This window comes from Ruditapes philippinarum, unplaced genomic scaffold, assembly GCF_026571515.1.
Source record: "Ruditapes philippinarum isolate M1 unplaced genomic scaffold, ASM2657151v2 ctg3219_1_1_1_1, whole genome shotgun sequence".
Taxonomy (NCBI): domain Eukaryota; kingdom Metazoa; phylum Mollusca; class Bivalvia; order Venerida; family Veneridae; genus Ruditapes; species Ruditapes philippinarum.
This window is the reverse complement of record NW_026857105.1, coordinates 62,811-86,408: the sequence shown is the minus strand read 5'-3', so window position 1 is coordinate 86,408 and position 23,598 is coordinate 62,811. Positions and strand designations below refer to the sequence as shown.

Below are 23,598 nucleotides of genomic sequence, written 5' to 3'. Positions count from 1 at the left end.
ATGCAGATCTTATGATAGTAAATAATGCCCTGCGCGAAATTAACCAATCCCTTTGACTTACATGTTCTATTTAAAGCTTGCTTACTAAGACGTGATCGAAATCACATAACCAGTTTACTTAAGGAAGTTATTTTTTATACAAATGAAGAGCTTATTATAGTAATTCTGGCATACTTGTGCTATGTTGTTATATTCATTCTGTGCATTATGTATATGTTTTTTTTTTCAATATGTGAAATTATTCATCCACTCAACAAAGGAACAATTTATGCATAAACAGAAAATGTGTCGTGTAGAATGGCGATAAAGGTAAGTTTTGTACAATTACTATACACTTAGTCACTAGGTTAAATTGATATGTCGTTTATTTAATATCCAACGGAAAAATAAACGGGATGATCTAAAATCTAAATGAGGTTAAATAAGTCATGATCGATATTCAATAACCATTAAATTATTCAAATATTACACTGGCCGTAGCTTTTGTAGAAGCATTGCCCAATGTGTTACCGTCTCCAGTGACAGGTTGCTGCGATGACGACAAAGATCTAAAATTATGTACAGATAGGTACGGTGGTATAGAGATGACGCGTGTGTACTAGATACTGTGTCGTGGCAACGAGTTATTAAGTCATGCGCACGAGATAATTAAGTGGTGCGCATGAGATGTTATATCGTGGCCACGGGTTACTGTGTTGTGCGCATGAGTTTCTTAGTCGTGCGTACTAGATAATTATGTGGTGCGCACCATGTACTATGTCGTGTCCACGTGCTTCTTAGTCATGTGCACGGAATAATTAAGTCGTGAGCACAAGTTACTATGTGGTGCGAACGAGATAGTAAAGTCATGCGCACAAGATGATTAACAAATCAGAAAACAATCTATATAATATGAACTTTAAAACTTCCTGGTTTAAGTTGTAAATGCAACATTTATCTTTGAAACTACTGAAGTCATTCACTTTGTGTTTGGTACATGTCTTAAGGATCACTATCCAAGGCCCGTAGATTATACTTTAATTTTGACTATGTTAAGTCCCTTTTTAGGGATTATCCTCTGATAGGGATTATCAGTATGTATACTTACCTACCGGCTCCTTTGTTAAAAGCGGTCTAGTTAATCACTTACCGACGGGTAAACAGGTCTGCAAATAGATACCGACCGGTTATTGTTCTATTGTTCTCTATACAATAGAAAATATGTGAAGTCGAGTAACTCGTGCATTACAGTACACAACATTCACCGTAAAATAACGCTGAATTGTGGGGGAGAGGGGGGATAATGACCACTTTGAATAGGAAAAAGGGTCGATACATATTTTAAAGATTAATCGAAATAAATTAGCGCATACGGCTGTAAGTACCCTCATAACTTATATTCCAGATTATTTGTGAGAAAAGCGAACTGGCTACTGTTCTGGCGTTGAAGTTTTGTGTTTCGCCGATATTAATGAGTATAACAACGCACATTATGCCTTTCTTTAAAATTTGCTTTTCGGTATACCTAACACATTTGCCGAACTATATAGCTTCATAAGATACTAGTTTTCGGTATTTATTACCACAACTATGTCTGAATTTGCACAATCCTGCATTATTTAACATTTCTGCATTATAGGATATACGACGATTTTATTATTGGTGCATATCGAATCAAAGTCAACTTCTGCATCTTTCTTTCCCAAAATATTACTTTCAGTGAGAGTATAGTTCATCTTAAGTATAAGACCGTTTTTCTTATTTTTTCCAGTTATTTAGACATTACAATTTGGGTTTGTATACCAGTTCCAAGAATACGACTTGCGCTTCCATTCTAGACCGCGTGCTTACATGCGGTCTTATAACGGATGATGCTAATTAAGAATACACGGAAAGAAAATTCTTTCAAACATGGATGAAATTCCAAGAACGTTTAAAATCAGCCATCATAAAAAACAACAACAACAAAGCCCAACTTACATAACGGTGTTACTACATGTATTACTAATATTTATTCATAGAACCCCGTCCCGTCTTTTACTTTCCTTTGAAAAAATCGTATATTTTAATTACATAAGAAATAGCCTAATCATCTATTTACCATGAAATTTAGTATATATAAAGATAAATTGTTCCGTTTTTATGATTAGTAAACATTTTTATCTTCCTCAGTATTTGTTTATATTATTAATATGTTATGTATTCATATATAAAAATAATGATCTTACCTTTCACAACTCGACAAGTTCTGTTTTCATTTTCTGTGACTCAGCTCAACAAGTACACTACCTAATGAAACCCACGAAAATTACGAGAACATTCAAATAACACCTGATTTATGAACGAATGAATTACAAGAGCGTAGCGGATGGTATCTTTGCTTGGCTTTGGAATGATTTCTTAAACATGATAAAGTACATAAGTAATGTGTTTCTTGTGAGTAATATTAATAAATACTGAGCTTTAAACTGATGTATGGATAGAAAAACAAAAGAGCATGTAGGTAAGATAGTTACCGCACTTTAAAAACCTCGATCGCTACGCTCTCTCGGTCTTCAAATCGCCACCCGGGTCTGTAAATACTATGCAGACATATTCCTCGTACGGTAACTATTACGTACTAACTGCCTGTTAACCATGCTCATACGATAACTTGAGAAGAAATAAGCCCTTTTTTATTATATTTCATAGGAACATTGCCCATGGCCAGTAGATGACCTACATTGATGATTGAGGTATATTATCCTTTTTATAACTTAGTATGTACATTACACCTGATCAGTAGATGACACCGTATGATATTGAGGGCATTAGGTGATCAATCAGTGCCCTAATGACGTTAAGTGTACATTTTTGTCCAATAAATAACTTTTGTATATGCCACTGTGACAGGCAAGTGAAGTATGGACATCATTGTATTATTGCAAATTTGTAGGTAACTAAGAAAATGCAAAGAGATAGTGTAATCTGATTGATTAATTATCTCGTTACAGGATAGTGTCTCGTACCCACGACTTAATTATTACATGCGCACGACTTAGTTACTCTTGGCCATGTCATGGTATCTCGTTCGCACCACTAAATTATCTCGTGTGAAAGACTTATTCAATCGTGGCCACGACATAGAATGAATCGTAGTGATATTTCAAAACAATATCTTGAAGTTGATGCCAATTGTAAATATAAATAAGGAACGTAGTAGACAAAATGTAATAAATTAGAGAAAACGATCCTTTAAAAAAGTCCAAAACGGCAAAACTGTTGCTGGCTCGGTTTGATTGAGCCTGTTCATGAACAGTACTGTCAAGTGTAAACTAAACTACCGTCCACGCCCCCCTAGCATCAGCTTAAGCAGAAATCAGAATTTAAACACAAAAATGGTGAAATTTTTAATTAAGAAGCATCCGCAAACGTGCTCATACGGCAGTTAACACGAACCTTCAATGTGACACACGATGAAAAGCGGTGTATGGTTCCCGAGTAAAAGAAAGCGTGTGCAACAAAGTGTGTGCAAAGAAAGTTGACTGACAATAGCAGACAATAGAATATTTAATTTGTTATATCTAAAGGTTGCAATTTATCATAATTATATGTTATATTCTAAAATTTGTCTCATAGGATAGTGGCCTGAAAATAAGATAATATCAATATATATGATGTGTATTGTATGTAATAATACATTAGATATCATATCCCATAACTAGCGTTGTATCCCGATAGTTGTGGAGATTGCATGTGACACATATTGCCAATACATTTACATTGCATTTTAGTCCTTTCAGTTTATTTTCTTGGTCCTAAAACGGCGGCGCCCAAGCTGGCCACTTATTAATAATAAGTCGTTGCGGACATATTAAAGTATATTTAAGCAAAGTTTAAATTTACTTATAGTAGCAGTAAACTTCAAAAATAACAATACTGGTACCTGACAAACTTACAAATCATAAGGATTTACGAGATAAAAAACAAAAGTTACCTTAAGACATCAGTTTGACTGATGTGAAAAAAGTTTGATGTTGCCGTAACGCAACTTTTTTGTAATAAATTTTATTTCTAACTTTCTTCTTACAAGTCATTTAGACAGAAAAATAAAATTCACTAAGATGACATTTACTGCATTTTATTACATCCCAATCATATTTAAAATGGGTTTCAATATGACAACAAAAGCAAATGACTGACAGAACAAGATAATTTTTAAGCATGTTTTATTCATAAGGAAAACATTGACAATTTAAGTACTATAGTAGTTTGTTAAGTGGCCACAATTTTTAGATATTTCAAGTGGTAAAGTTGAGACTCTTACCACATTAGCATCAAACATATCTTTATTACTGCAACATCAGTATTAAAATGACTTTTAGTAAGATTGCTGTATATAAGTATCGACCGGCATCTTGAACTCCACATCAAATGTTTAATGTCGCAGACAGCAAATCAGTCAGTTCTCAGTATCTAAGCAGAACTCAGTTGACATCTTCAGAATTTTGGTACCCAAAGTGCGTTAATATGAAGCATTTCAACGCACTTTCGGTTCAATTTCTCGATTTGGGGTCCCACCCCAAAGTGCGTTTGACCCGAAAGTGCGGTGTAACATGGCCATGACATAGTATCTAGTGCACACCACTTAAATATCTCGTTCCCATGACTTAGTTTCTCGTGACCAGGTTATAGTATCTCATGCGCACTACTTAATTATCTTATGCACACGACTTATTAACTCTCGGCCATGACATAGTATCTCGTTCGCTCGAGAAAAAAATACACACGCACTAATGTCATTTCTTTGTCACCGTAAAAGTCGGATGAAAAGTACGTTGTGTGTAACTGGACATTCAAAACAGTCTTTTGTGGAATTTGACCAAAGGCCTTGTATTTCAATCTAGTCCTGTGATGTAAACGTTACAATAAAATACATCAGATATTTTGTTTTTCCATTGAAGTCACAACTATCTTCTATTTAATCGATTGCTGGAAAATCTTCTCTTTCATCCCGCGTAAGACAAAATGTGTGCCTTAATTAACTGACCTTTTTCCATCGTGGATTTTATGAATTATTTGCGTTTTTAGAATGATGTCATTTTCCATTAAAGATAACGTTGTAAGTTCATACGCTTTTATAAGAAAAAGTTCTAAACAGAAATATCAAGATTTCATAATTCATTTTCGAAAAATAGAAAAAATGTAAATAAAAATGCAAGAAAAAGAATCAAGCACCGGGTATCGTCACAGACCTTAATATATAAATGTTTAGAGGAAACTTTGCACAGCCTTTTTACCGCTGTAAACAGCTATCCGCGAGTCTGTACCGACAGACGTTGTACAAGCCTTTAAACATGGTAAACTGTTCGTACAAATGATCCAAATTTGAGGACTGAAGCTAAATTATAGTGTTATAAAAGTAGATCATTTGATAATCATTTCAATCATCAACAGACCAAGGTCCATACACAAAACTTAATTGAGATCAATTTCAAAACTAAAGATCAAACACGCACACATGACGTAGATAATAAAAGCTTTTGGTTATTATACAAAATGTCCACTTTACTAAATTAACACAGAGGAATACCATTTTAGGCCAGTTGAAGCAATTCAGATAACATTTGCAAAGTACCAAAACTGTGCTTAAGATATATAAAATATGCCCCTGAAGTTAGTATTTGAGTCCTTTATTTAATATTAACGAATAGTCTTATTTGGAAGTACAATGCATTGAACTTCTTTTTATTTTTTCATGTAGCATTATTTTCTACCGGATCCTTACAATTAGTTTTTACAAATCGTGCACCTGGGAGTAAAATCACATCATATTTGACCTTACAGCTTACATATGCATTACATTGATCACGTATGTAACTATATCACGTCACTAATCATTGTGTGTTTGCGTGATTTTTATTTAGGAAATAGATATCAATTCTGAGTGCATTGTTGTAGAATGTTGAGTTCAAATGCGTAGTAATTTAATCACGAAGGCCGGTAGGCCTGAGTGATTAATTACAAAGCATTTGAACGAAAAACGTGCAATATTATACAATAATGCACGAAGAATTTATATCTATTTCCATTCAAACACGTCAAGAAAAATATGATTATCATTATAATGGACTTTATGTTTGGTGGTTAAATTTGTTTTTGCCTACGAGTTTCCAATAGAAACGTTCTTTAAAGACTGTTCCAGTGGGTTGGAAAAAACGGTCGTTAAATCTACCGTGTGTAGAAATCTTTTGAGAATAACGAAATTTGAAAACGTTAATAAAACTTTGTTTGTTTATTTCATTTCACTCTACGATTTTTCAAGCGAAATACAAATTATTAAAAGTGAAATAAATGTTAAACTTAACTCGTTTGCGACATTAAATAGCGTTCTTGATTTGATTGTTTTGCACGTGCTGTTTGGTGCTACATTGTGACGTCATGTAAACAGCACTTTAAACGTCTGTACAGCGTAAACGACTGAATTAAAGATATTGTTGTTCGGATTAATTTCTTAGTTACACCATTTTCTTTCATTCTAGATAGTTTTCACAACAAAATTCGACAAAAAGTGTTTTTTATTTATCAGATTTTTCAAAAAAAATGGCGTCCTCAATGTGAAAATACATAGGGAGATAATAAGAACGGCGAGTGCATTGTTGCAGAATAGTGCACGCTTCGGGCCTTCTCTGATTATATAGAAAAATTCCGATAGTGTTAGAATTAAGTATTTGATCTTCACGGTCTAGGTCGTTCATGAGTAAAGATCATGATTAATTGGATTTTTATTTAAGTATTTTATCCGGCTTGTTAGTATTTTAGAGCGTGAATGTTTGTTTCTTCTGTCTCTATACGTTCCAAAAAAAAAAAAAAAGAAATAACTGCAAAAAATATAAAATATGAAAATTAATGCATGAAATTTGCCGAATTGTGCAGACAAATATACTGTAAGCAAATTAACAGAAAACAAGAGCACCGCTAAGCGGAGCATTATATGCCCGAAAGTTTTTTTAGTTAGGATGAAGCATTTGTAAGACATAGGAATTAGATAAATTATTACATCCTTCAAAAAGCAATCCTCCTTTATAGCTTAAGAACCTTAACCAATATATTCAATAATTTGACTTTATCGGCTAATGTCGTTTAAAGCTCAAGGTCATAGTCAGTTCGACCTTTCAGAAACTTGTACCCAAAAGGCACCTATCCTTGACGTTACAAAAGATAAAAAAAGAGTGGTTTTCTGTTTCACATCATAAAGGAATAAATATTATATATACAATTGCTGTTTCCAAAGCACCACAATGAAATTGTTATCTTGTAAGTAAAATACTATGACGGATGAAAAGAAAGACGGTCGGGGTATAACATAATATAAGCAAATTTTTAGGGCATATAATTAATGTACTATTAGTGATAATCCTATGAAGTTTGAAAGTTGTACAACTGTTAACAATATTAAAGTCATTTGATATTGACCTTTGACCTTGTGACCCCAAGTCAATAGACCCCATAGGCAATCATTCCATTAAGTTTGAACACTGTAAGCCAAATGGAACTTGTGTTATGCTCCAGAAAGCACAATATTCATTGTAAAGATCATTGTGACCCTGACCTTTGACCTTATGACCCTAAATTCAATACGGTCATGTATTGGACATGGCTGTTTATCCTATAAAATTGTACAGCTGTAGGCTGATTAATACTTAATATATTGAGCGGAAACTGTTTTAGTTTAAAGGTAATAGTGACTATGACCTTTGACCTTGTGACCCCAAAATCAATATTGGTCCTCTACCCAATATTGACAAGCATAACATGAAGGTTAAAAACTATGGGCCAAATGGAACTTAAGTTATGCTCCAGAAACCAAAAAAAAATTCAGTGTTAAGATCAATGTGACCTTGACCTTTAACCTAATGACCCTCAAATCATTTGGGTCATGTTTTGGACTTTGCTGTTTATCCTATAAAATTTTATAGCTGTTGGTTGATTAATACTTAAGTTATTGAAACTTAGGAAACTGTTTAAATTTAAAGATAATAGTAACCTTGACCTTTTACCTTGTGACCCCAAAATCAATAGGGGTCTTTTATCCAATATGGACAAGCATTCCATGAAGTTTGAATATTGTTGGCCAAATGGAACTTAAGTTATGCTCATGAAACTGTTTTCAGTTTTAATGTAATAGTGACCTTGACCTTTAACCTTGTCACCCAAAAATCAATAGAGGTCTTCTACCTAATATGGACAATCATCCTATGAAGTTTGAATATTGTGGGTCAAATGAAACTTAAGTTATGCTCTGGAAACCAAATTGCTGACGGACGGACGGACAGACAGACGGACGGACGGAGAGACGGACGACAGGGATATTACATAATATACCGAAATTCTTTTGGGCATATAAAAAGAAATGAGCGCATTTGGCTGCTTAACATTATATTTTAAGTTTAACCATAAAATTTAATATTTACATGACAAGATCATATTTTAGAAAGTGTACGCTAGCTTGACGAGCAGGCACAAGCAATTTTTCACCCGTAAAATACCTAAAACTTGAATGATTTAAGTATGTGGAACAATTTACAATAAATTCAAGCAAAACAATAAAATTTAACACAACTAAAATGGCATATAGAATAAATAGTGTGAGTGAATATTTTGGCCGGAATTTTACAGATGTGTAATAAAAATTGTACAACCGATGTTGTATATATTAAACGTTCTGTCAAGAGCTCGATTTGAGGCCTTGCCTTATTTATATTATATTCTACTTTCCTTTGACATTTGTCTAATGTCTTAACATTGTACTGTAAAACTTTAAATAATTCTTATTCAAATTTGGGTCGCACCCGATAACCACTTATTAAACCCTCAAGGGTCGAAACATCTAGGCTATTATTCATAATTACCTCTGAATAATACGAATTGAAAGCAGTTCTACCACGTTGTTTTAGATTTAAACCTACAACCATAACGATAAGTATATCAACAATATTCTGTTTACTTTTATATCAGTTCTTGAACTGACATTATTTTTGTTGGAATTTTTATCCGATGTACAGGAATAAATTAGAGAAGCAACTTTTAGTATTAAATTACTATTTGTTTACATGTTAAGTTTCTTAGTGTAGGTTAGACCAAAGTACCTTATCCGTTCTATGTATTCTTACTATTGTGTTCGAGTTCCTTATACAAAATAGGACGGAAAGGGCCGAAAAGATGTGAATGGCTTTTCACATAGCAATTATTACCTCCCCTAACTGCCATTTTAGGGGTAATTCCCATTAGGTCTTATGCTTAAAATATGATTAATATCTCTTTTAAATTGGTACTATAATTATATTTTGGTCATTATATACCCAACCACAAAAGAAAGTAGTAGTTCTTGTTAAGTAAATGAAAGAAATGTGTTTGTAAAGCTCAAATTAATTTGCTGATTCCCAGATTATATTAGTGTGTTCTAAACTGATGGAACCATATATTATTAAACAACATGGCGCACATCCTTAAAAATTGGAACCTTCAGAACTGTTCTCAATATTAACTCACCCCTTCTTGAAATTACAATCAAAGACGTGGAGAAAACACACCACCTTTAAAGGCACATTAAGTCTCCCTGTTTTAAAACATGCGTGAAGAGCATGTAAAAATATCAACTGAAAAATTATAATCCTAAATGTGAAATAATGTTTAATACAAATGGGATATGTTAACAAAATGGTTTACATGGTTTGTGCAGAATTAATGTTTATTTCGATTGTGAAGGAAGCCTAACACAGTATCGAATGCGTTTTTGGAAACAACCAGTACTAAACAAAAGAGTGTAAAGTTTCTTGTTAAGTTTTCCTGTTAACACAATACTAAGAAATTGTTATTAAGTTGATAAAAGTGAAACCACTTATCATTAAACCGGACGCTCTTAAAAATACATATAAGTTGACGGAGTACTTGTGATGTTAAGAAGGGGGAAAATAAAGTCGTTGAAACTTGGTTTTATGGCCAATTTTTTTAATTCGATTCATTCGAATATTTTTTTGTCTGTATACGAAAACTCCAAAGCCTAACTACGAAAGCCTAATAGTGTCAAATAAAATAAAAACAACAAAATGCAAAGGCGTTATTACGCGAAAAAGGCATTATTACGCGAAACAAAAGGTGTAATTACACAAATAAAGGCGTTATAACACGAATCAAAAGGCTTAATTACGCGAATAAAGGCGTTATAACATGAATCAAAGGCGTAATTACGCAAATAAAGGCGTTATAAAGCAAATCTAATGGCGTAATAACGCAAATCAAAAGGCGTAGTATTGGGAATAAAGGCGTTATAACGCGAACCAAAAGGCGTAAAAACGCAAATTAAAACGCATATAATGCCAATTTAATGCCATATTTAAACTAATCAAATTGCCTAGTAACGCGAGAAAGGAAGAACAATATTGATCTGAATTTATTGCTCAAGATATAAACTCGTATAGAATAATATGATATACATTTACAATAACTATCATTCCATTTGCACAACTGTTTGTCATAAACTAATGAAGACTATTTAATATTTGCCAATTTAAGTTGACTTGGTGCCTTATAGGACCATTGGACTGGATGTAAATACAGTTACTTTGAATTCACATGTATCACATCATTGATTTTACACATGTCACTTTAGTTAATGAATTTCTTTTCTATTCTTATCTTATTTCTTATCTTATCTTATCTTATCAATCTTATCTTATCTTATCCTATATATGCGTCATATGTTAAATTATCTTCGGATATAGCCTGTATGATTACCTAATAACCTCTAGTATCTTTTAATTATGTAAATGCCGTTCCTTATCAAGCTATAGGTAATAGGCTATAGGTAACAAGATTTGGAAAACGTAAGGTATAAGTTAGTTACATTAGGGTGATTATTGATAGGCATGCTTAAATGAGGGGATAGTGTTTCAGTTAAGTCACAATTATAGGAGACATTGCCTTCTTTGTTTTTGTAGAAAAGTATCTATAGTGATAGTTAACCTCTTATCTGACGAAATCATTTCCTGATAAAAGAATAAAGAAAATTAGACTGTGGCCTTAGGACGTATCCGAACAGAATTGAAAATAAAACGTACATCTTGATCAATTCATTTAGATCAACATTGTTCTTCCTTTCTTACATGAGGAGGCCACTGTTTGGAATTTATATGGTATTACATGAGCGTTATAACGCTTCTTGTTTTGCGTTATTTCGCCCTTTGGTTCACGTTATTACGCCTTTTGATTCGCGTTATTACGCCTTTATTTAAGTTATTATGCCTTATTTACGTTATACCGCCTTTTGATTCGCGTTATAAGGCCTTTATTCGCGTAAGTACGACTTTTGATTCGCGAAATTACGCCTATTGTTTCGCGTTATAACGTGAAAAAAGGGGTAATTACATCTTTTGATTCGCGTTAAAACGCCTTTATTCGCGTTATTACGCCTTTCAATTTGCGTTATAACGCCTTTATTTGCGTTTTAACGCCTTAGATTTGCGTTTTAACGCCTTTTGTTTCCCGTTATGACGCGAATAAAGGCGTTATCACGCCCTTTGATTCGCGTAATTCCGACTTTTGTTTCGCGTTATTACGCGAATAAAGGCGTTACTACGCCTTTCGATTCGCGTTATACTGCCTTAATTCGCGTTAAAACGCCTTTCAATTCGCGTTATAACGCCTTTCAATTCGCGTCATAACGCCTTTATTCGCGTTATATCGCAAAACAAAAGGCGAAATAACACGAATCAAAAGGCGTTATATAACGCGAATAAGGGCGTTAGAACGCGAATCAAAAGGCGTAATTACGCGAACCAAAAGGCATAAAAACGCAAAACGAAAGGCGTTATAACGCTCATTTAATACCATATAAATTCCAAACAGTGGCCTTGTCATGTAAGATAGGAAGAAAAATGTTGATTTAAATGAATTGATCATGATGTACGTTTATTTTTAGATTCTGTACGGATACGTCCTAAGGCCAAGGTCTGATTTTTAATCTTTTATCAGGAAATTCTTTCGTGAGATTAGAGGTTACTATCACCCAACTAAAAATACTTTTGGATAAAGACAAAAAGACAATGGCTCCTATCAGAAACATTTTTACCTCTCTAAGCATACCAATCAATAATCAGAGATACTTTCACCCTTACTTACGTATACCTTACGTTTTTCCAAATCTTGTTACCTATAGCCTATTACCTATAGAGTAATTAGGAACGACATTCACATAATTAAAAGATACTAGAGGTTATTAAGTAACTATACAGGACATATCCGTAGTTAATTGAACATATGACGCACATATAAAATAAGATAAGATAAGATATAAGAAAAGAAACGAAATTCATTTACTATAGTGACGTGTGTAAAATCAATGATGTGATACATGTGAATTCAGAGTAAATGTATTTACATACAACCCAATGGACCTTTAAGTCTCCAAGTCACCTTATATTGACAAATATCAAAGAGTCTTCATTAGTTTATGTCAAATAGTTTGCAACATAACTGCGCAAGTGGAATAATAGTTATTGTAAATGTATATTATATTATTCTATACGAGTTTATATCTTGATCAATAAATTCAGATCAATATTGTTCTTCCTTTCCTACGTTACTAGGCCATTTGGTAAGTTTAAATATTGTATAAAATTGGCATTATAATGCGATTTAATTTGCGTTATTACGCCTTTTGGTTCGAGATACTACGCCCTTATTTGCGTTACTACGCCTTTTGATTTGCGTTATTACGCCTTTTGTTTCGCGTTATGATGCCTTTATTCGCTAACTACGCCTTTTGATTTGCGTTATTACGCCTTTTGGTTCGCGTTACTACGCCTTTATTCGCGTTACTATGCCTTTTTTTGCGTTATTACGCCTTTTGTTTCGAGTAATAACGCGAATAAAATCGTTATTACGCCTTTTGATTTGCGTTATAACGCTTTTTTTGCGTAAATTCGCCTTTGCATTTTAATTTTTTACTTATTTGACACTATTAGGCTTTCGTAGAAAACAGTTTCTCATCTACTATATTGAAAAGATACACTTACTTCACGATACGATACGTTTCGATACAAATATATGTATGCATTTATAGACTTAATGAAGGTCCATCCGCCCCGTCAGGCAATGAGAGTACGTACCCGGACATGTCACAATTCATGTCCTTACATTTTATTATATTTCAAAAAGTGACTTTTAAATTTTGAATTCAGTAATTCACTGAATGATACATAATATGTACGAAAGTCGATTATTGTGATGATACTGTTTTGATGCACGGGAGTTCAATGAGACAATTATATGCTTCATGTAGAAAAAAAGGTGTTGCTGGCAAAATTCATGTAAATGTTCATATCTTTCGGTCGAGCTTGACTGACTGAGAAGAGTATACAACAAGGACTGGTACCTGACACTTGTTTTCCGTGGGCATGGCCGACATGCACGAGCATTCATTCTATATTTTTACAGGCGAATAAGGAATGAAATTTTAGCCAAAAATCGCATTTTTTCTTCAATTTTGTATACATACTAATAATAAGAATACCCAAAAATGGTGAAATATACAATACATTATAGCACATAGTTAGAATCAGAAACTGATATAATAAAACAGACAATTTTATTTTGAAACAAGGGCAACATTGTCGCAATATACGCCCGTCACATAATCTTTTAACAGAGATGTGGATATTACAGATATGCATAAAGGAGATATGCTCTGGGCAATATCTGGATACCTTATCATCTCTAGTGATTATTTTATCTTAACTTTGACCCCTATGTGTGACCTTTACCTAAGCCACAGAGACCTAAAATCTGCGCGCGACACTCCGTCTAACAATAGTGAACATTTGTGCCAAGTTATATTGAAATCCCTCATACACGGGACACGACTTCTCATAGTGGTAAACATTTGTATAAAAATCTCTCCGTATGTGTTGGAGAAAATATCTATATTTTAACATCTTTAGTGACCTTGACAATCATCTTTAGTCATCTTTACATTGCATATATGAACCTTAATTACATGTTTCACACCAGTAGTCATGATATTGACCATTTCTGTTTCAATTCCTCAATAAATGATGACTTATGGAACCAGAAATAAAAGGATACTTAATTGAACTTGATCTTGACTTGAATTTGACATAGTCAATAATAGTCAAATTATTGTTGAATTGTAATAACTTTGTTATATATTTACAAAAAGTATTTATACTTGAAAAAAGAGCCCTTAGACAAAACATGCATGTTGAATTATTCTGATGTGGTATTGACCTTAAAGTTACCTTGCAAGGTCACAATATTGAAATTTGCTACAATGGCAAAAACTTTAATCTTTAGTTACAAATTTGATTTTATTATATTTGACAAATGAACACATCTGTCAAAACAACATAGTAATTTCTTCTGTCAAGACCTTGAATTTTCTTTTAAGATTAACTGTCTAGGATAAATTATTGAAATTTACGTAAATTGCCATAACTTTGTTAATTATTGACAGATTCGGTTTATACTTCAACAAAAGAACCCATCTTACATGGTCAATTGTTTTAAAATGACCTTAATTCTTAATAAAAATTGACCCCAACGTTTACGGTAAATTTATAATAGTTGTCATTTCTTTTTCATTCATTTACAGGTTTGAGTAAAACTTGAACAAAACTGATTCATGAAATATTCTGATATGAACATTAACATTAATAAACCTTAAAGGTCAAATTATTTAAATTTACTAACATTGCTTTAACTTCGATATTTATTTGTGAAATTTATTTATTCTTAGACAAAAGACCATTTATTACAAAATTGGCAATGATGATTAAATGTGACCTTGACCGTCAAGACAGTACATTTCTTTTTGAATATAACGTCTTAAATGTGTTGACCCTCATAGTAAGACATTTTTTAAGATAAATCCTTTGCGACTATTTTAGTATATGTCATTGCCTAGTAGACCTCCATTAAAGCTTTATTAACCATGCACTTAGGGTGAAAACTGCTTCCACCTTGGAGGTCAAACAGTATCGTTAGGATAATTAAGATAAAATATTTATCAGACAAGTTACTTAATTGCGTCTCTACCTTAATTGGAAGATTATTTGCATTACAGAAACAAATTTATATCGGGGCGTATTTAGCCCTCCCTTTCGGTGCTCTTGTTATTGAATTCGTACCAAGTCTTAAAATTCTTCTAAGGGAACTATATCATTCATTCAATTCATACCAATAAAGTCAAATAGATAGAGTTGTTCCCTTTGTTGAACATTTTTACAACAGAACATAGAGTTTGTTTTGTGGCTTATAGATTAACTTAATTTTAGTCATCCGTTCTGTGTAACAATTAGGTTCAATAAACTGTCAAGGTTCAACAAGTAAAATGGTTTCCTGCGGTGAACATTTTAACGATATAAAGATATTTCATTTAACTATTTTCAACATTATTTGGGGGTGGGAGATAAATAAACGTTTGTATCAGGAATATAGTTGACAAATGAATAAAGAAGATGGTCTTTGGAAACTGGTGACCGTTGAAGACCGGAGAAGGTCGTACATAAAACAATTATTTCTTTTTAAGAAAATGATTAAATACCATTTATGAATAATTCCGAGCAAAGAATAAATAAAGTAAACACACAAGTTTACGCAGAAAATATCTCTATTTATTATGGCAGATGCCACTACGAATATTTTAATTTTGTTGATTTTCAGTATAAACAATTTATTGTTTGTAAAATTTGAGATAGATATTAAAGAAATATTGATAATTTTCTTACACATCATTCAAGTTTTTGCACCTTAAACGGTAAAATAATTATAGAAAATTAGAACTATCACGCAAAAGTTTTTTGTTCTTAATAAGGTGTAATTCGGACTAATTCCCTACAGGTAAATCCGTAACGTACCAGCAAACGTTATTAAGCTAGGTTTTCAAAAAGGTCAATTAACCAATCATGTACGGTTTACAGATCACATGCTCCTCCATGTACCGAAAGCAGGTCACGTGCTCCTCCATGCCTCAAAAGTTAAACGCGTACCAATACCCTGCGGTTTCCAGACCGCAGGGAATAAACTGTCAGGATTGATCATGTTAAACCTCTATATAAACTTTTTACCAGACACATTTGAAATGTGATACCAAACAGAAAGCAAGTGCTGTGTCGTAGAAATTGCTTAATTGATTTTGGTGCCTTAATTCGCAAACGTTCAACCAAAAATCATTCCGTTTGGTTTGCGAAAGCTAATTTGTATGCTAATAATAAACTGAATTTTTTATTCAAACAATTAAAATGATGTTATGATTTATATTTATTTGGGAAAAAAAGATTGCGTATTTATGCAAATACGCATCTCGTCTTAAGCACTGTCAGACATGTCGTTTTAAAAGAAGATTTTTTTAAAGTTTTTACTATACATATATAGTTAAAAACAATGACACTGAGGCAGGGCCAGTTTTGACCCCAGGGCTTTTATTTGAACAAACTTTGTAGACACTTACTAGAAGATGTTTCATGATTAATATCTAAACTCTAGCTATTTGGTTTTTTTCAAAGAAGATTTTAAGTGTTTGCTATACACATATAAAGAAAATCAATGACCCCCGGGGCGGGGCCAATATTGACCCCAGGGTTTTTATTTGAACAAACTTTGTAGACACTTACTAGAAGATGTTTCATGTTTAATATCTAAACTCTAGCTATTTGGGTTTTTTCAAAGAAGATTTTAAGTTTTTGCTATACACATATAAAGAAAATCAATGACCCCCGGGGCGGGGCCAATTTTGACCCCAGGTCTTTTATTTGTACAAACTTTGTAGACACTCACTAAAAGATGTTTCATGCTTAATATCTTAACTCTACCTATTTGGATTTTTCAAAGAAATTTTTTTAAGTTTTTGCTGTACACATATAAGGAAAATCAATGACCCCCGGGGTGGTGCCAATTTTGACCCCAGGGCTTTTATTTGAACAAACTTGGTAGACACCTATTAGAACATGTTTGATGCTAAATATCTTAGCCTTAGCTCTTAGAGTTCTTTGAAAGAAGATTTTTTAAGTTTTTACTATATGCATACAGGGAAAATCAATGACCCCCCGGGGCGGGGCCAATTTTGACCACAGGGATTTTATTTGAACAAACTTGGTAGACACTTATTAGAACATGTTACACGCTAAATATCTTAGCTCTTACTCTTTTGGTTCTTTAAAAAAAGATTTTTTTAATTTTTTACTTTATGCATATAGGGAAAATCAATGACCCCCCGGGGCGGGGTCAATTTTGACCCCAGGGCTTTTATTTGAACAAACTTGGAAGACACCCATTAGAACATGTTTCATGCTAAATATCTTAGCTCTAGCTCTTTGGGTTCTTTAAAAGAAGATTTTTTAAGTTTTTACTATATGCATATAGGGAAAATCAATGACCCCCCCCCGGGGCGGGGCCAATTTGCTTCCAGGGCTTTTATTTGAACAAACTTGGTAGACACTCAATAGAAGATGTTTCATGCCAAATATCTTAGCTCTAGCTCTTATGGTTTTTTAAAAGAAGATATTTAAAGTTTTTTATTTCGGTTGCCATGGCAACCAGAGTTCTGCATGGAATTAAATTCTTTGAACAATTTTTTAAGGTGACCACCAAAGGAACATTCATGTGAAGTTTGGATGAAATTGGCTTAGTGGTTTATGAGGAGATGTCATTTAAAGTAAAAGTTTACGGACGGACGGACGCCGGACGGACGCCGGACGAAAACCGATCACAAAAGCTCACCCTGTCACTTTGTGACAGGTGAGCTAAAAAAAAGTCTTAGTATTTCCAAAAGTAATATAGGAATCGCCATCCAGGCTGGCATTCGAAAAAATATTTTTTCATGAAATAAACTACTATTCTATTGTTTCTTCTTGTAAGAGAAATATTCTTTATGGTTTTTATCCCATAGAAGCCCCTACATACCTATGCCGAGCATCGTGCATATGGATAGTATTTTATTTGCTTATATAGGAAACCCGACAAGAACATGGTGGTTAAGGCCCCTGTGTTAGGACTTTTGTCGACTATTAGGTTATCATCTGGTATTAAATTATCCGTTTTGATTGACCTAGAGCAGACGATGTACGGGTAAAAATATTTAAATCTTGTCAATTGTATATGCCGCCGTCCTGGAACGACAATAACTTTGCGTATATGTGTAATTTGAAAAGGTCGTGTCATGCACCAGCAGGTTATGTCTACAGTTAAACTTATAAATCATGACAGAAAACGTAACAAGATGGTTGTGTCCGATCAATAACTTTCTCATTAATTGATGCCTTTTGAAATAATTCTGCATAAATATATGGCACATATATCAAAAATCATTTGGGTTAAATATGGCGCCTCTTTGTAAGACGACATGTAGCGGACAAATGTTCCAAGGTCACACATGTATTTCCAAAGTCATGATATGAGAGTGCATTTGTGGCCATGTCCAGTCCATATATGTGTTATTCAGCAAGAGCTAAGAATAAATAAGTGGTACTTTGAAACAATTTGTCTTGAGTGAGAATAGATATTTTGAAGGTCATCTACGGTCATAAACTATGTCATTCATTGGATGGATATTGGCGTAACTAGGCATACATTTGCCGCACATAAGGACTACTTGTAATGCTTAAACACTAGGCTGATAACTAGATAGGTCAATTAAGAACATTAATGGTTGTGTCTATATCTTGGTAATTTATTTTAAAGTAATAAGAAATACTGAAGATGTAAACAAATGCTTCTTAATATTTCTAATTTTTGGAAAACTTTTAAGACTACAGTATCCATGCCTTCAATGTAAAAAATGGAATACAAGATTAACAATTTTCAATAAACGCCACCCCAACACGACCAAGCAACAAAGGTAATGGATCCTTAACTGAGTCGAGCTTCGGAGACATTTCAAGTGGCACGCCCTTGTTTGACTTTGTTTTACATAATTGTCGGGATAGTGCAAAAATAGTTGGTACACATTTTAGTGACTTATATTACACTAAGAAATACCAAAGTAATTTTATGGAGTGATAGTTGATAAAATAATTAAATTGTGGCAAATGACATCAAAATATGTTATAACATTATGGAATAAGAATTCATCAATTTTTTGAAAGATAGCCAAGAACAAAATAAGTATGAAGATTTGAATATATCTTAGTCACTTGAATGATTTTAAAACATGAGATAGAATAAGGTACAGCGTCCTTGGCAAAGTGGCATAATTATAACGTAGACGTTGATATTAACTAAGACAATGAATGAATACCAATGAATTAAGACAAAACGCAAACAAAGCTCGTATTTTCAGGTTAGTTAATAAAATTTAAAGAAATAGGATTCGAAGGCATATAATTTACATGATTTAATAGCAAAAAACCAAAATGCTCTATCTAATCATTCTGTGTTAATAAAAAAGGGTAAACAGCAGTGAATCGTCAATATATTAATTGCAGAATTGGTATCAATTAACTGTCTAATCTTCTATGCATGTAACTTCATCAAATACCCGCAGTTAAGACCTATAATGTTTTACTTTATATTATTCATTAACGTAAGACAGTGCAAGCTCGTAGACTGTTTATGGTTCATGTTTGCGAGACTTTTTTTCAAAGTGAAATACAATAAAGATTAAAATGACATTACCATTTATTTGAGTGTATTTCAGTTAATAAATAGATGATCTGTTTTTAACCATGGCTAGGCATGTTTAAAGTTTGATTGATAAAAACGACCCTTTATAAAGTAGCTATATCAATACAACAATAAAAGATATCGTATAAACACATCTGCAATATGCGGATGTTTCTAAATTCCAAATTTGACCATTTTCCCCTTTTATATATGAATTTTGCGTAGGCCGGTGCTAGGGTGCTTGGACGGTACTTTGCAATTTCCAGTTACGTCAATGTACAGGCTCAATCAAATCGAGCCTACAACGTTTTCAATTTTGCCGTTTTGATCGTTTTTAGAGATTCTGTTGTTGTTGTTTTTTTTCTATTTTAAATCGGGTCGTACAATAGATATTGTTGCAAAAAGATGCGGACTCAGAGACATAGTCGCTGACCTGTGAAGATGACAGGCAATTTTTTTAAATATTTGCATACTGACCTTGACTCTTGCCATTCAAATTATAAAATGATCTAGTGTCCATAAAGGTTTACACAAATGCTATTCTATCAAAATAAAGAAACTTAAACATCTAATGGTAAATCAAAATGTGCAGGGATTTCTTTAGGGATTCTTATTTCACTCTATTTTATGTAAGACATTTGGGATCTCAGATACCTGATAAAGATTAATTGTCCGAAAAGATGACCTGTGATAGTTTGAAGTAATGATGTAAATCAAAGTTTGCATTATACCTACACAGCATGTACAATTCGACATAACATGTTGCTCATATCATTATACAATTTGTGATATTCATTCCTACAGAAGGATCCATTTGTTTTAAGCACTTTACTTATATTTGTTAAAAAAGGTGTCCATTTTGAAATCAAAGATGGCCGGCATAGCAGTCAATGTGTAAAGCATGTATAGTTATCAGCCAATTATTCCTAAAAGTAATTATAAACTTTATTCCATGTAGATTAACGGACAAACGATAAGATATGTACCAGAAATAATAATTTTTTAAGTAGATGGTAAAGGACAATGGCGGCCATTTTGATTTGACCTTTAGAAGGTCAAGGACTTCAAGTACAGCCGTGGTAGAGCAAAAAATGGATTCAGCGTACCCGATATATCTAAAAACGATTGAAACCTGCTTGTACTAAAAAATGCCGTTAGACTCTTAACGGAGGGTCTTTTCTAAAAATCAAACCCGTCTATGATGAATGATGCCCTTTTCTTACAATGAATCTCAGGTGCCAACATAACCCTTTTGTGATAGTGACCTTGTTTTCATTGTTAGTCAAATGTCACGGCCCATTTACACGGCCAAGCTTTCGGGGCATAGAACTGTTTGTGTTCAGTCGTAGTTTAAACTGGTTTTCATTGGATTCTACAAATGTAGTTACATTTGTTTTCTCTTTTTTTTCCTAGATATCATGATGGCGCACGAAGTACATTTAAAGAACAGCAAATACCGACAGTGGGTAAAGGCAGGCCTAGGCTTAGGTTATCTGAAAGAAGGACTAGCACCGTTTTGTGATGACATAGGAAAACAGCAGCACAAAGATATTATAAAAAAAATTCAAGGAACAAAGACTCCTAAACCAAATGTACCATGTGGCGTCTGTCAGATAACTTCTCTCCAGCCAGACCACGTTCGAGTCTCAAAAGGAATATGTCCACTCAAGCAAGACAAATGTAACTGTTGCTTTCCAAATAATAAGAAACCCTGTCCAAACAACATATGTGGTGCCATCTATGACAGCATTATACAGAATCATGCATCAATACCACCGGCACCTTTTTGGAGAAACAGCGATGCCCATGATTGGTCCGTTGACCCATGGAGCATATGCAAATGTTTTATAAATGCTCCTGGGTACAAGGACAAGACATCAGCAGTCGACGTTGACTGCTCGGGGCTACTACATGTTATCATAAATAACAAATATTTTCATAATCATATTGGATGCAATGTAACAGGACCAAACAATCTTTTCGCAAAGGTAAGTCTATTTGTTTACTCTTTGTTTATTTCTAATTTTGTAGAATCATTATACGACTTAAATCGATACTGCACTAAGGTGACGATAATAACTTCCATTTTGATGCTGAATATAGAATGAATCTTATAGTAAAGCTTAATAAATTTTTATTGATTTTAAAATAGACTTAACCCATTACTGCACTAAGTTGGCGTTACGTCCATATTATCATTAGGCCGATTTGTGAGATAAACAATTCCACAATAAAAAATGATTAAAAACTTGTTATGCAACAAATTTTATTGTGATTCGGTGTAAAAAATTTCTTTACACCAGCCTTGAAATTTAGTATGTTTCCTATGCCCTTGCCAGTGTTTGGTACGGTTATATTCGTATGCCATCACTCTTAAGGTGGGGGTATATAAGCCTTTGACCATGAGTGCATGAGTGTTTTTGTTCCATTTTGTATCTCAAATAGCTGTCAATTCACCAAACGTTACAGAAATGTTGATCGGCATGTGAACTTGTGCACCAGGGGGTTTTATTTGTGGATAAATTCAGTTTACCGTATCCGTTCTATGCATTCTTACTATTTTGCTCGAGATTCGTATCCAGAAGATGCAATTGCGTATCCCGCTTGACAGTTTTAATGCTTCACTTAGGGGTATTGTTTAGTATCATTGCTAAATACAATATAATTATGTGTGTATGTTAGACATAGTTTTTCCATTCAATAGGTCAGACAATATAGAAATGAAATTTTTCACTCAAGCAGTATGGAGTTAGAGGAAACAGAGGCAAATTCTTACATTGAAGATATGATATCAGTTCTACAAGATGGAAAGGAGCTTATACACCATCAGGCTTCTCAACTAGCTGTCGGGAAACTACATGATGTAAGTGTAAATAATGAATAACATGTATAAGTTTGAAATTCTGAAGGTTTTTTGTTATGATTAAAATAGCACATTTTTTAATTCAAGACATATTTAGGGTAATTGACAAAATGTTTAAAAGGGTTTCATTATAGTCATATTTAAATAAGTACTGCCTTAAAAATTTAATTAATGAAATTAAATATACGTGCTCATAAAAACTTAATACACAAAAACAACGTAACCTTCGTTGTTAGATAAAAAGTAAAGTAAGAAGTATAGTCTGACTATTAGATATCTATACCACATATCATGTTATAAAAGCGGATTTAAAAAGTTCTCACAAAATAGCGAGATATAAAAAAAACAATTGTGGTAATTTTGAAATAAAGTCTGACCGCTTATATGAAAAATATTTTTTATAAAAGATAAATAACATCAATTAAAAAGCTGCAATTTTAACATAGTTATTAATTTTCATCAGCTGAAGAGGAAGGCCTTCATAATAACTACTGACGGCTTTGAAGAAGTTCTGAGGCAAATCAAAGAAGAAATGACGAAAATTCTGCAATCGACAGAAAATGCTGCAACTAAAGAGGAATATGACGAGCTTAAAAATAAGTTATATGACCTTGAGACACAGATGGCTCAAGAAAAAGAGGTACAACTATGTTTCTATTATCTATAAATTTGTTTCCGATTGATATACCAGTTCATGTACATACAACCATGTATAATAAGCTTACACAGAATAAGGTTAGCGAGCTTTTTGATTTCGTGATGTCCGTTGTCTGTTGTTATCCACATTTTTGTCTTACCTAATCACTACTTGCGATGTGGTGGTCACTTCTCTGCCATGCATCATCAACAATTTCTTGAAACATCGGCTTATAAACTGATGTTGTATTTTGGCCTAGATATATTGATTATTAGGTGGTCACTTATCGGCATTATATACCAATGAACATAGTTTAAGGGGGTTATATAGCAGTCAGCTCGTCGGCCGGTGGGTTGGTCAGTCGTTTGCTCCACTTCATACTTTCCACTTGAATTTTGAATGGGGTATTATAATCAAAACTGGTATATAGCAATTCTATATAGAAACCCAGTTGGGGTTGCTT

General features: G+C 33.3%; 1 protein-coding gene across 1 annotated transcript; it reads left to right on the top strand.

The window, feature by feature from the left end:
* Positions 1 to 202: 202 nt before the first annotated feature.
* Positions 203 to 22,519, top strand: LOC132748785 (uncharacterized). Its single transcript, XM_060738422.1, has 3 exons — positions 203 to 309; positions 21,049 to 21,623; positions 22,340 to 22,519. Exons 2-3 carry the CDS (start codon positions 21,054 to 21,056, stop codon positions 22,517 to 22,519), a joined length of 750 nt encoding a protein of 249 aa, XP_060594405.1. The 5' UTR covers positions 203 to 309; positions 21,049 to 21,053.
* Positions 22,520 to 23,598: the final 1,079 nt, after the last annotated feature.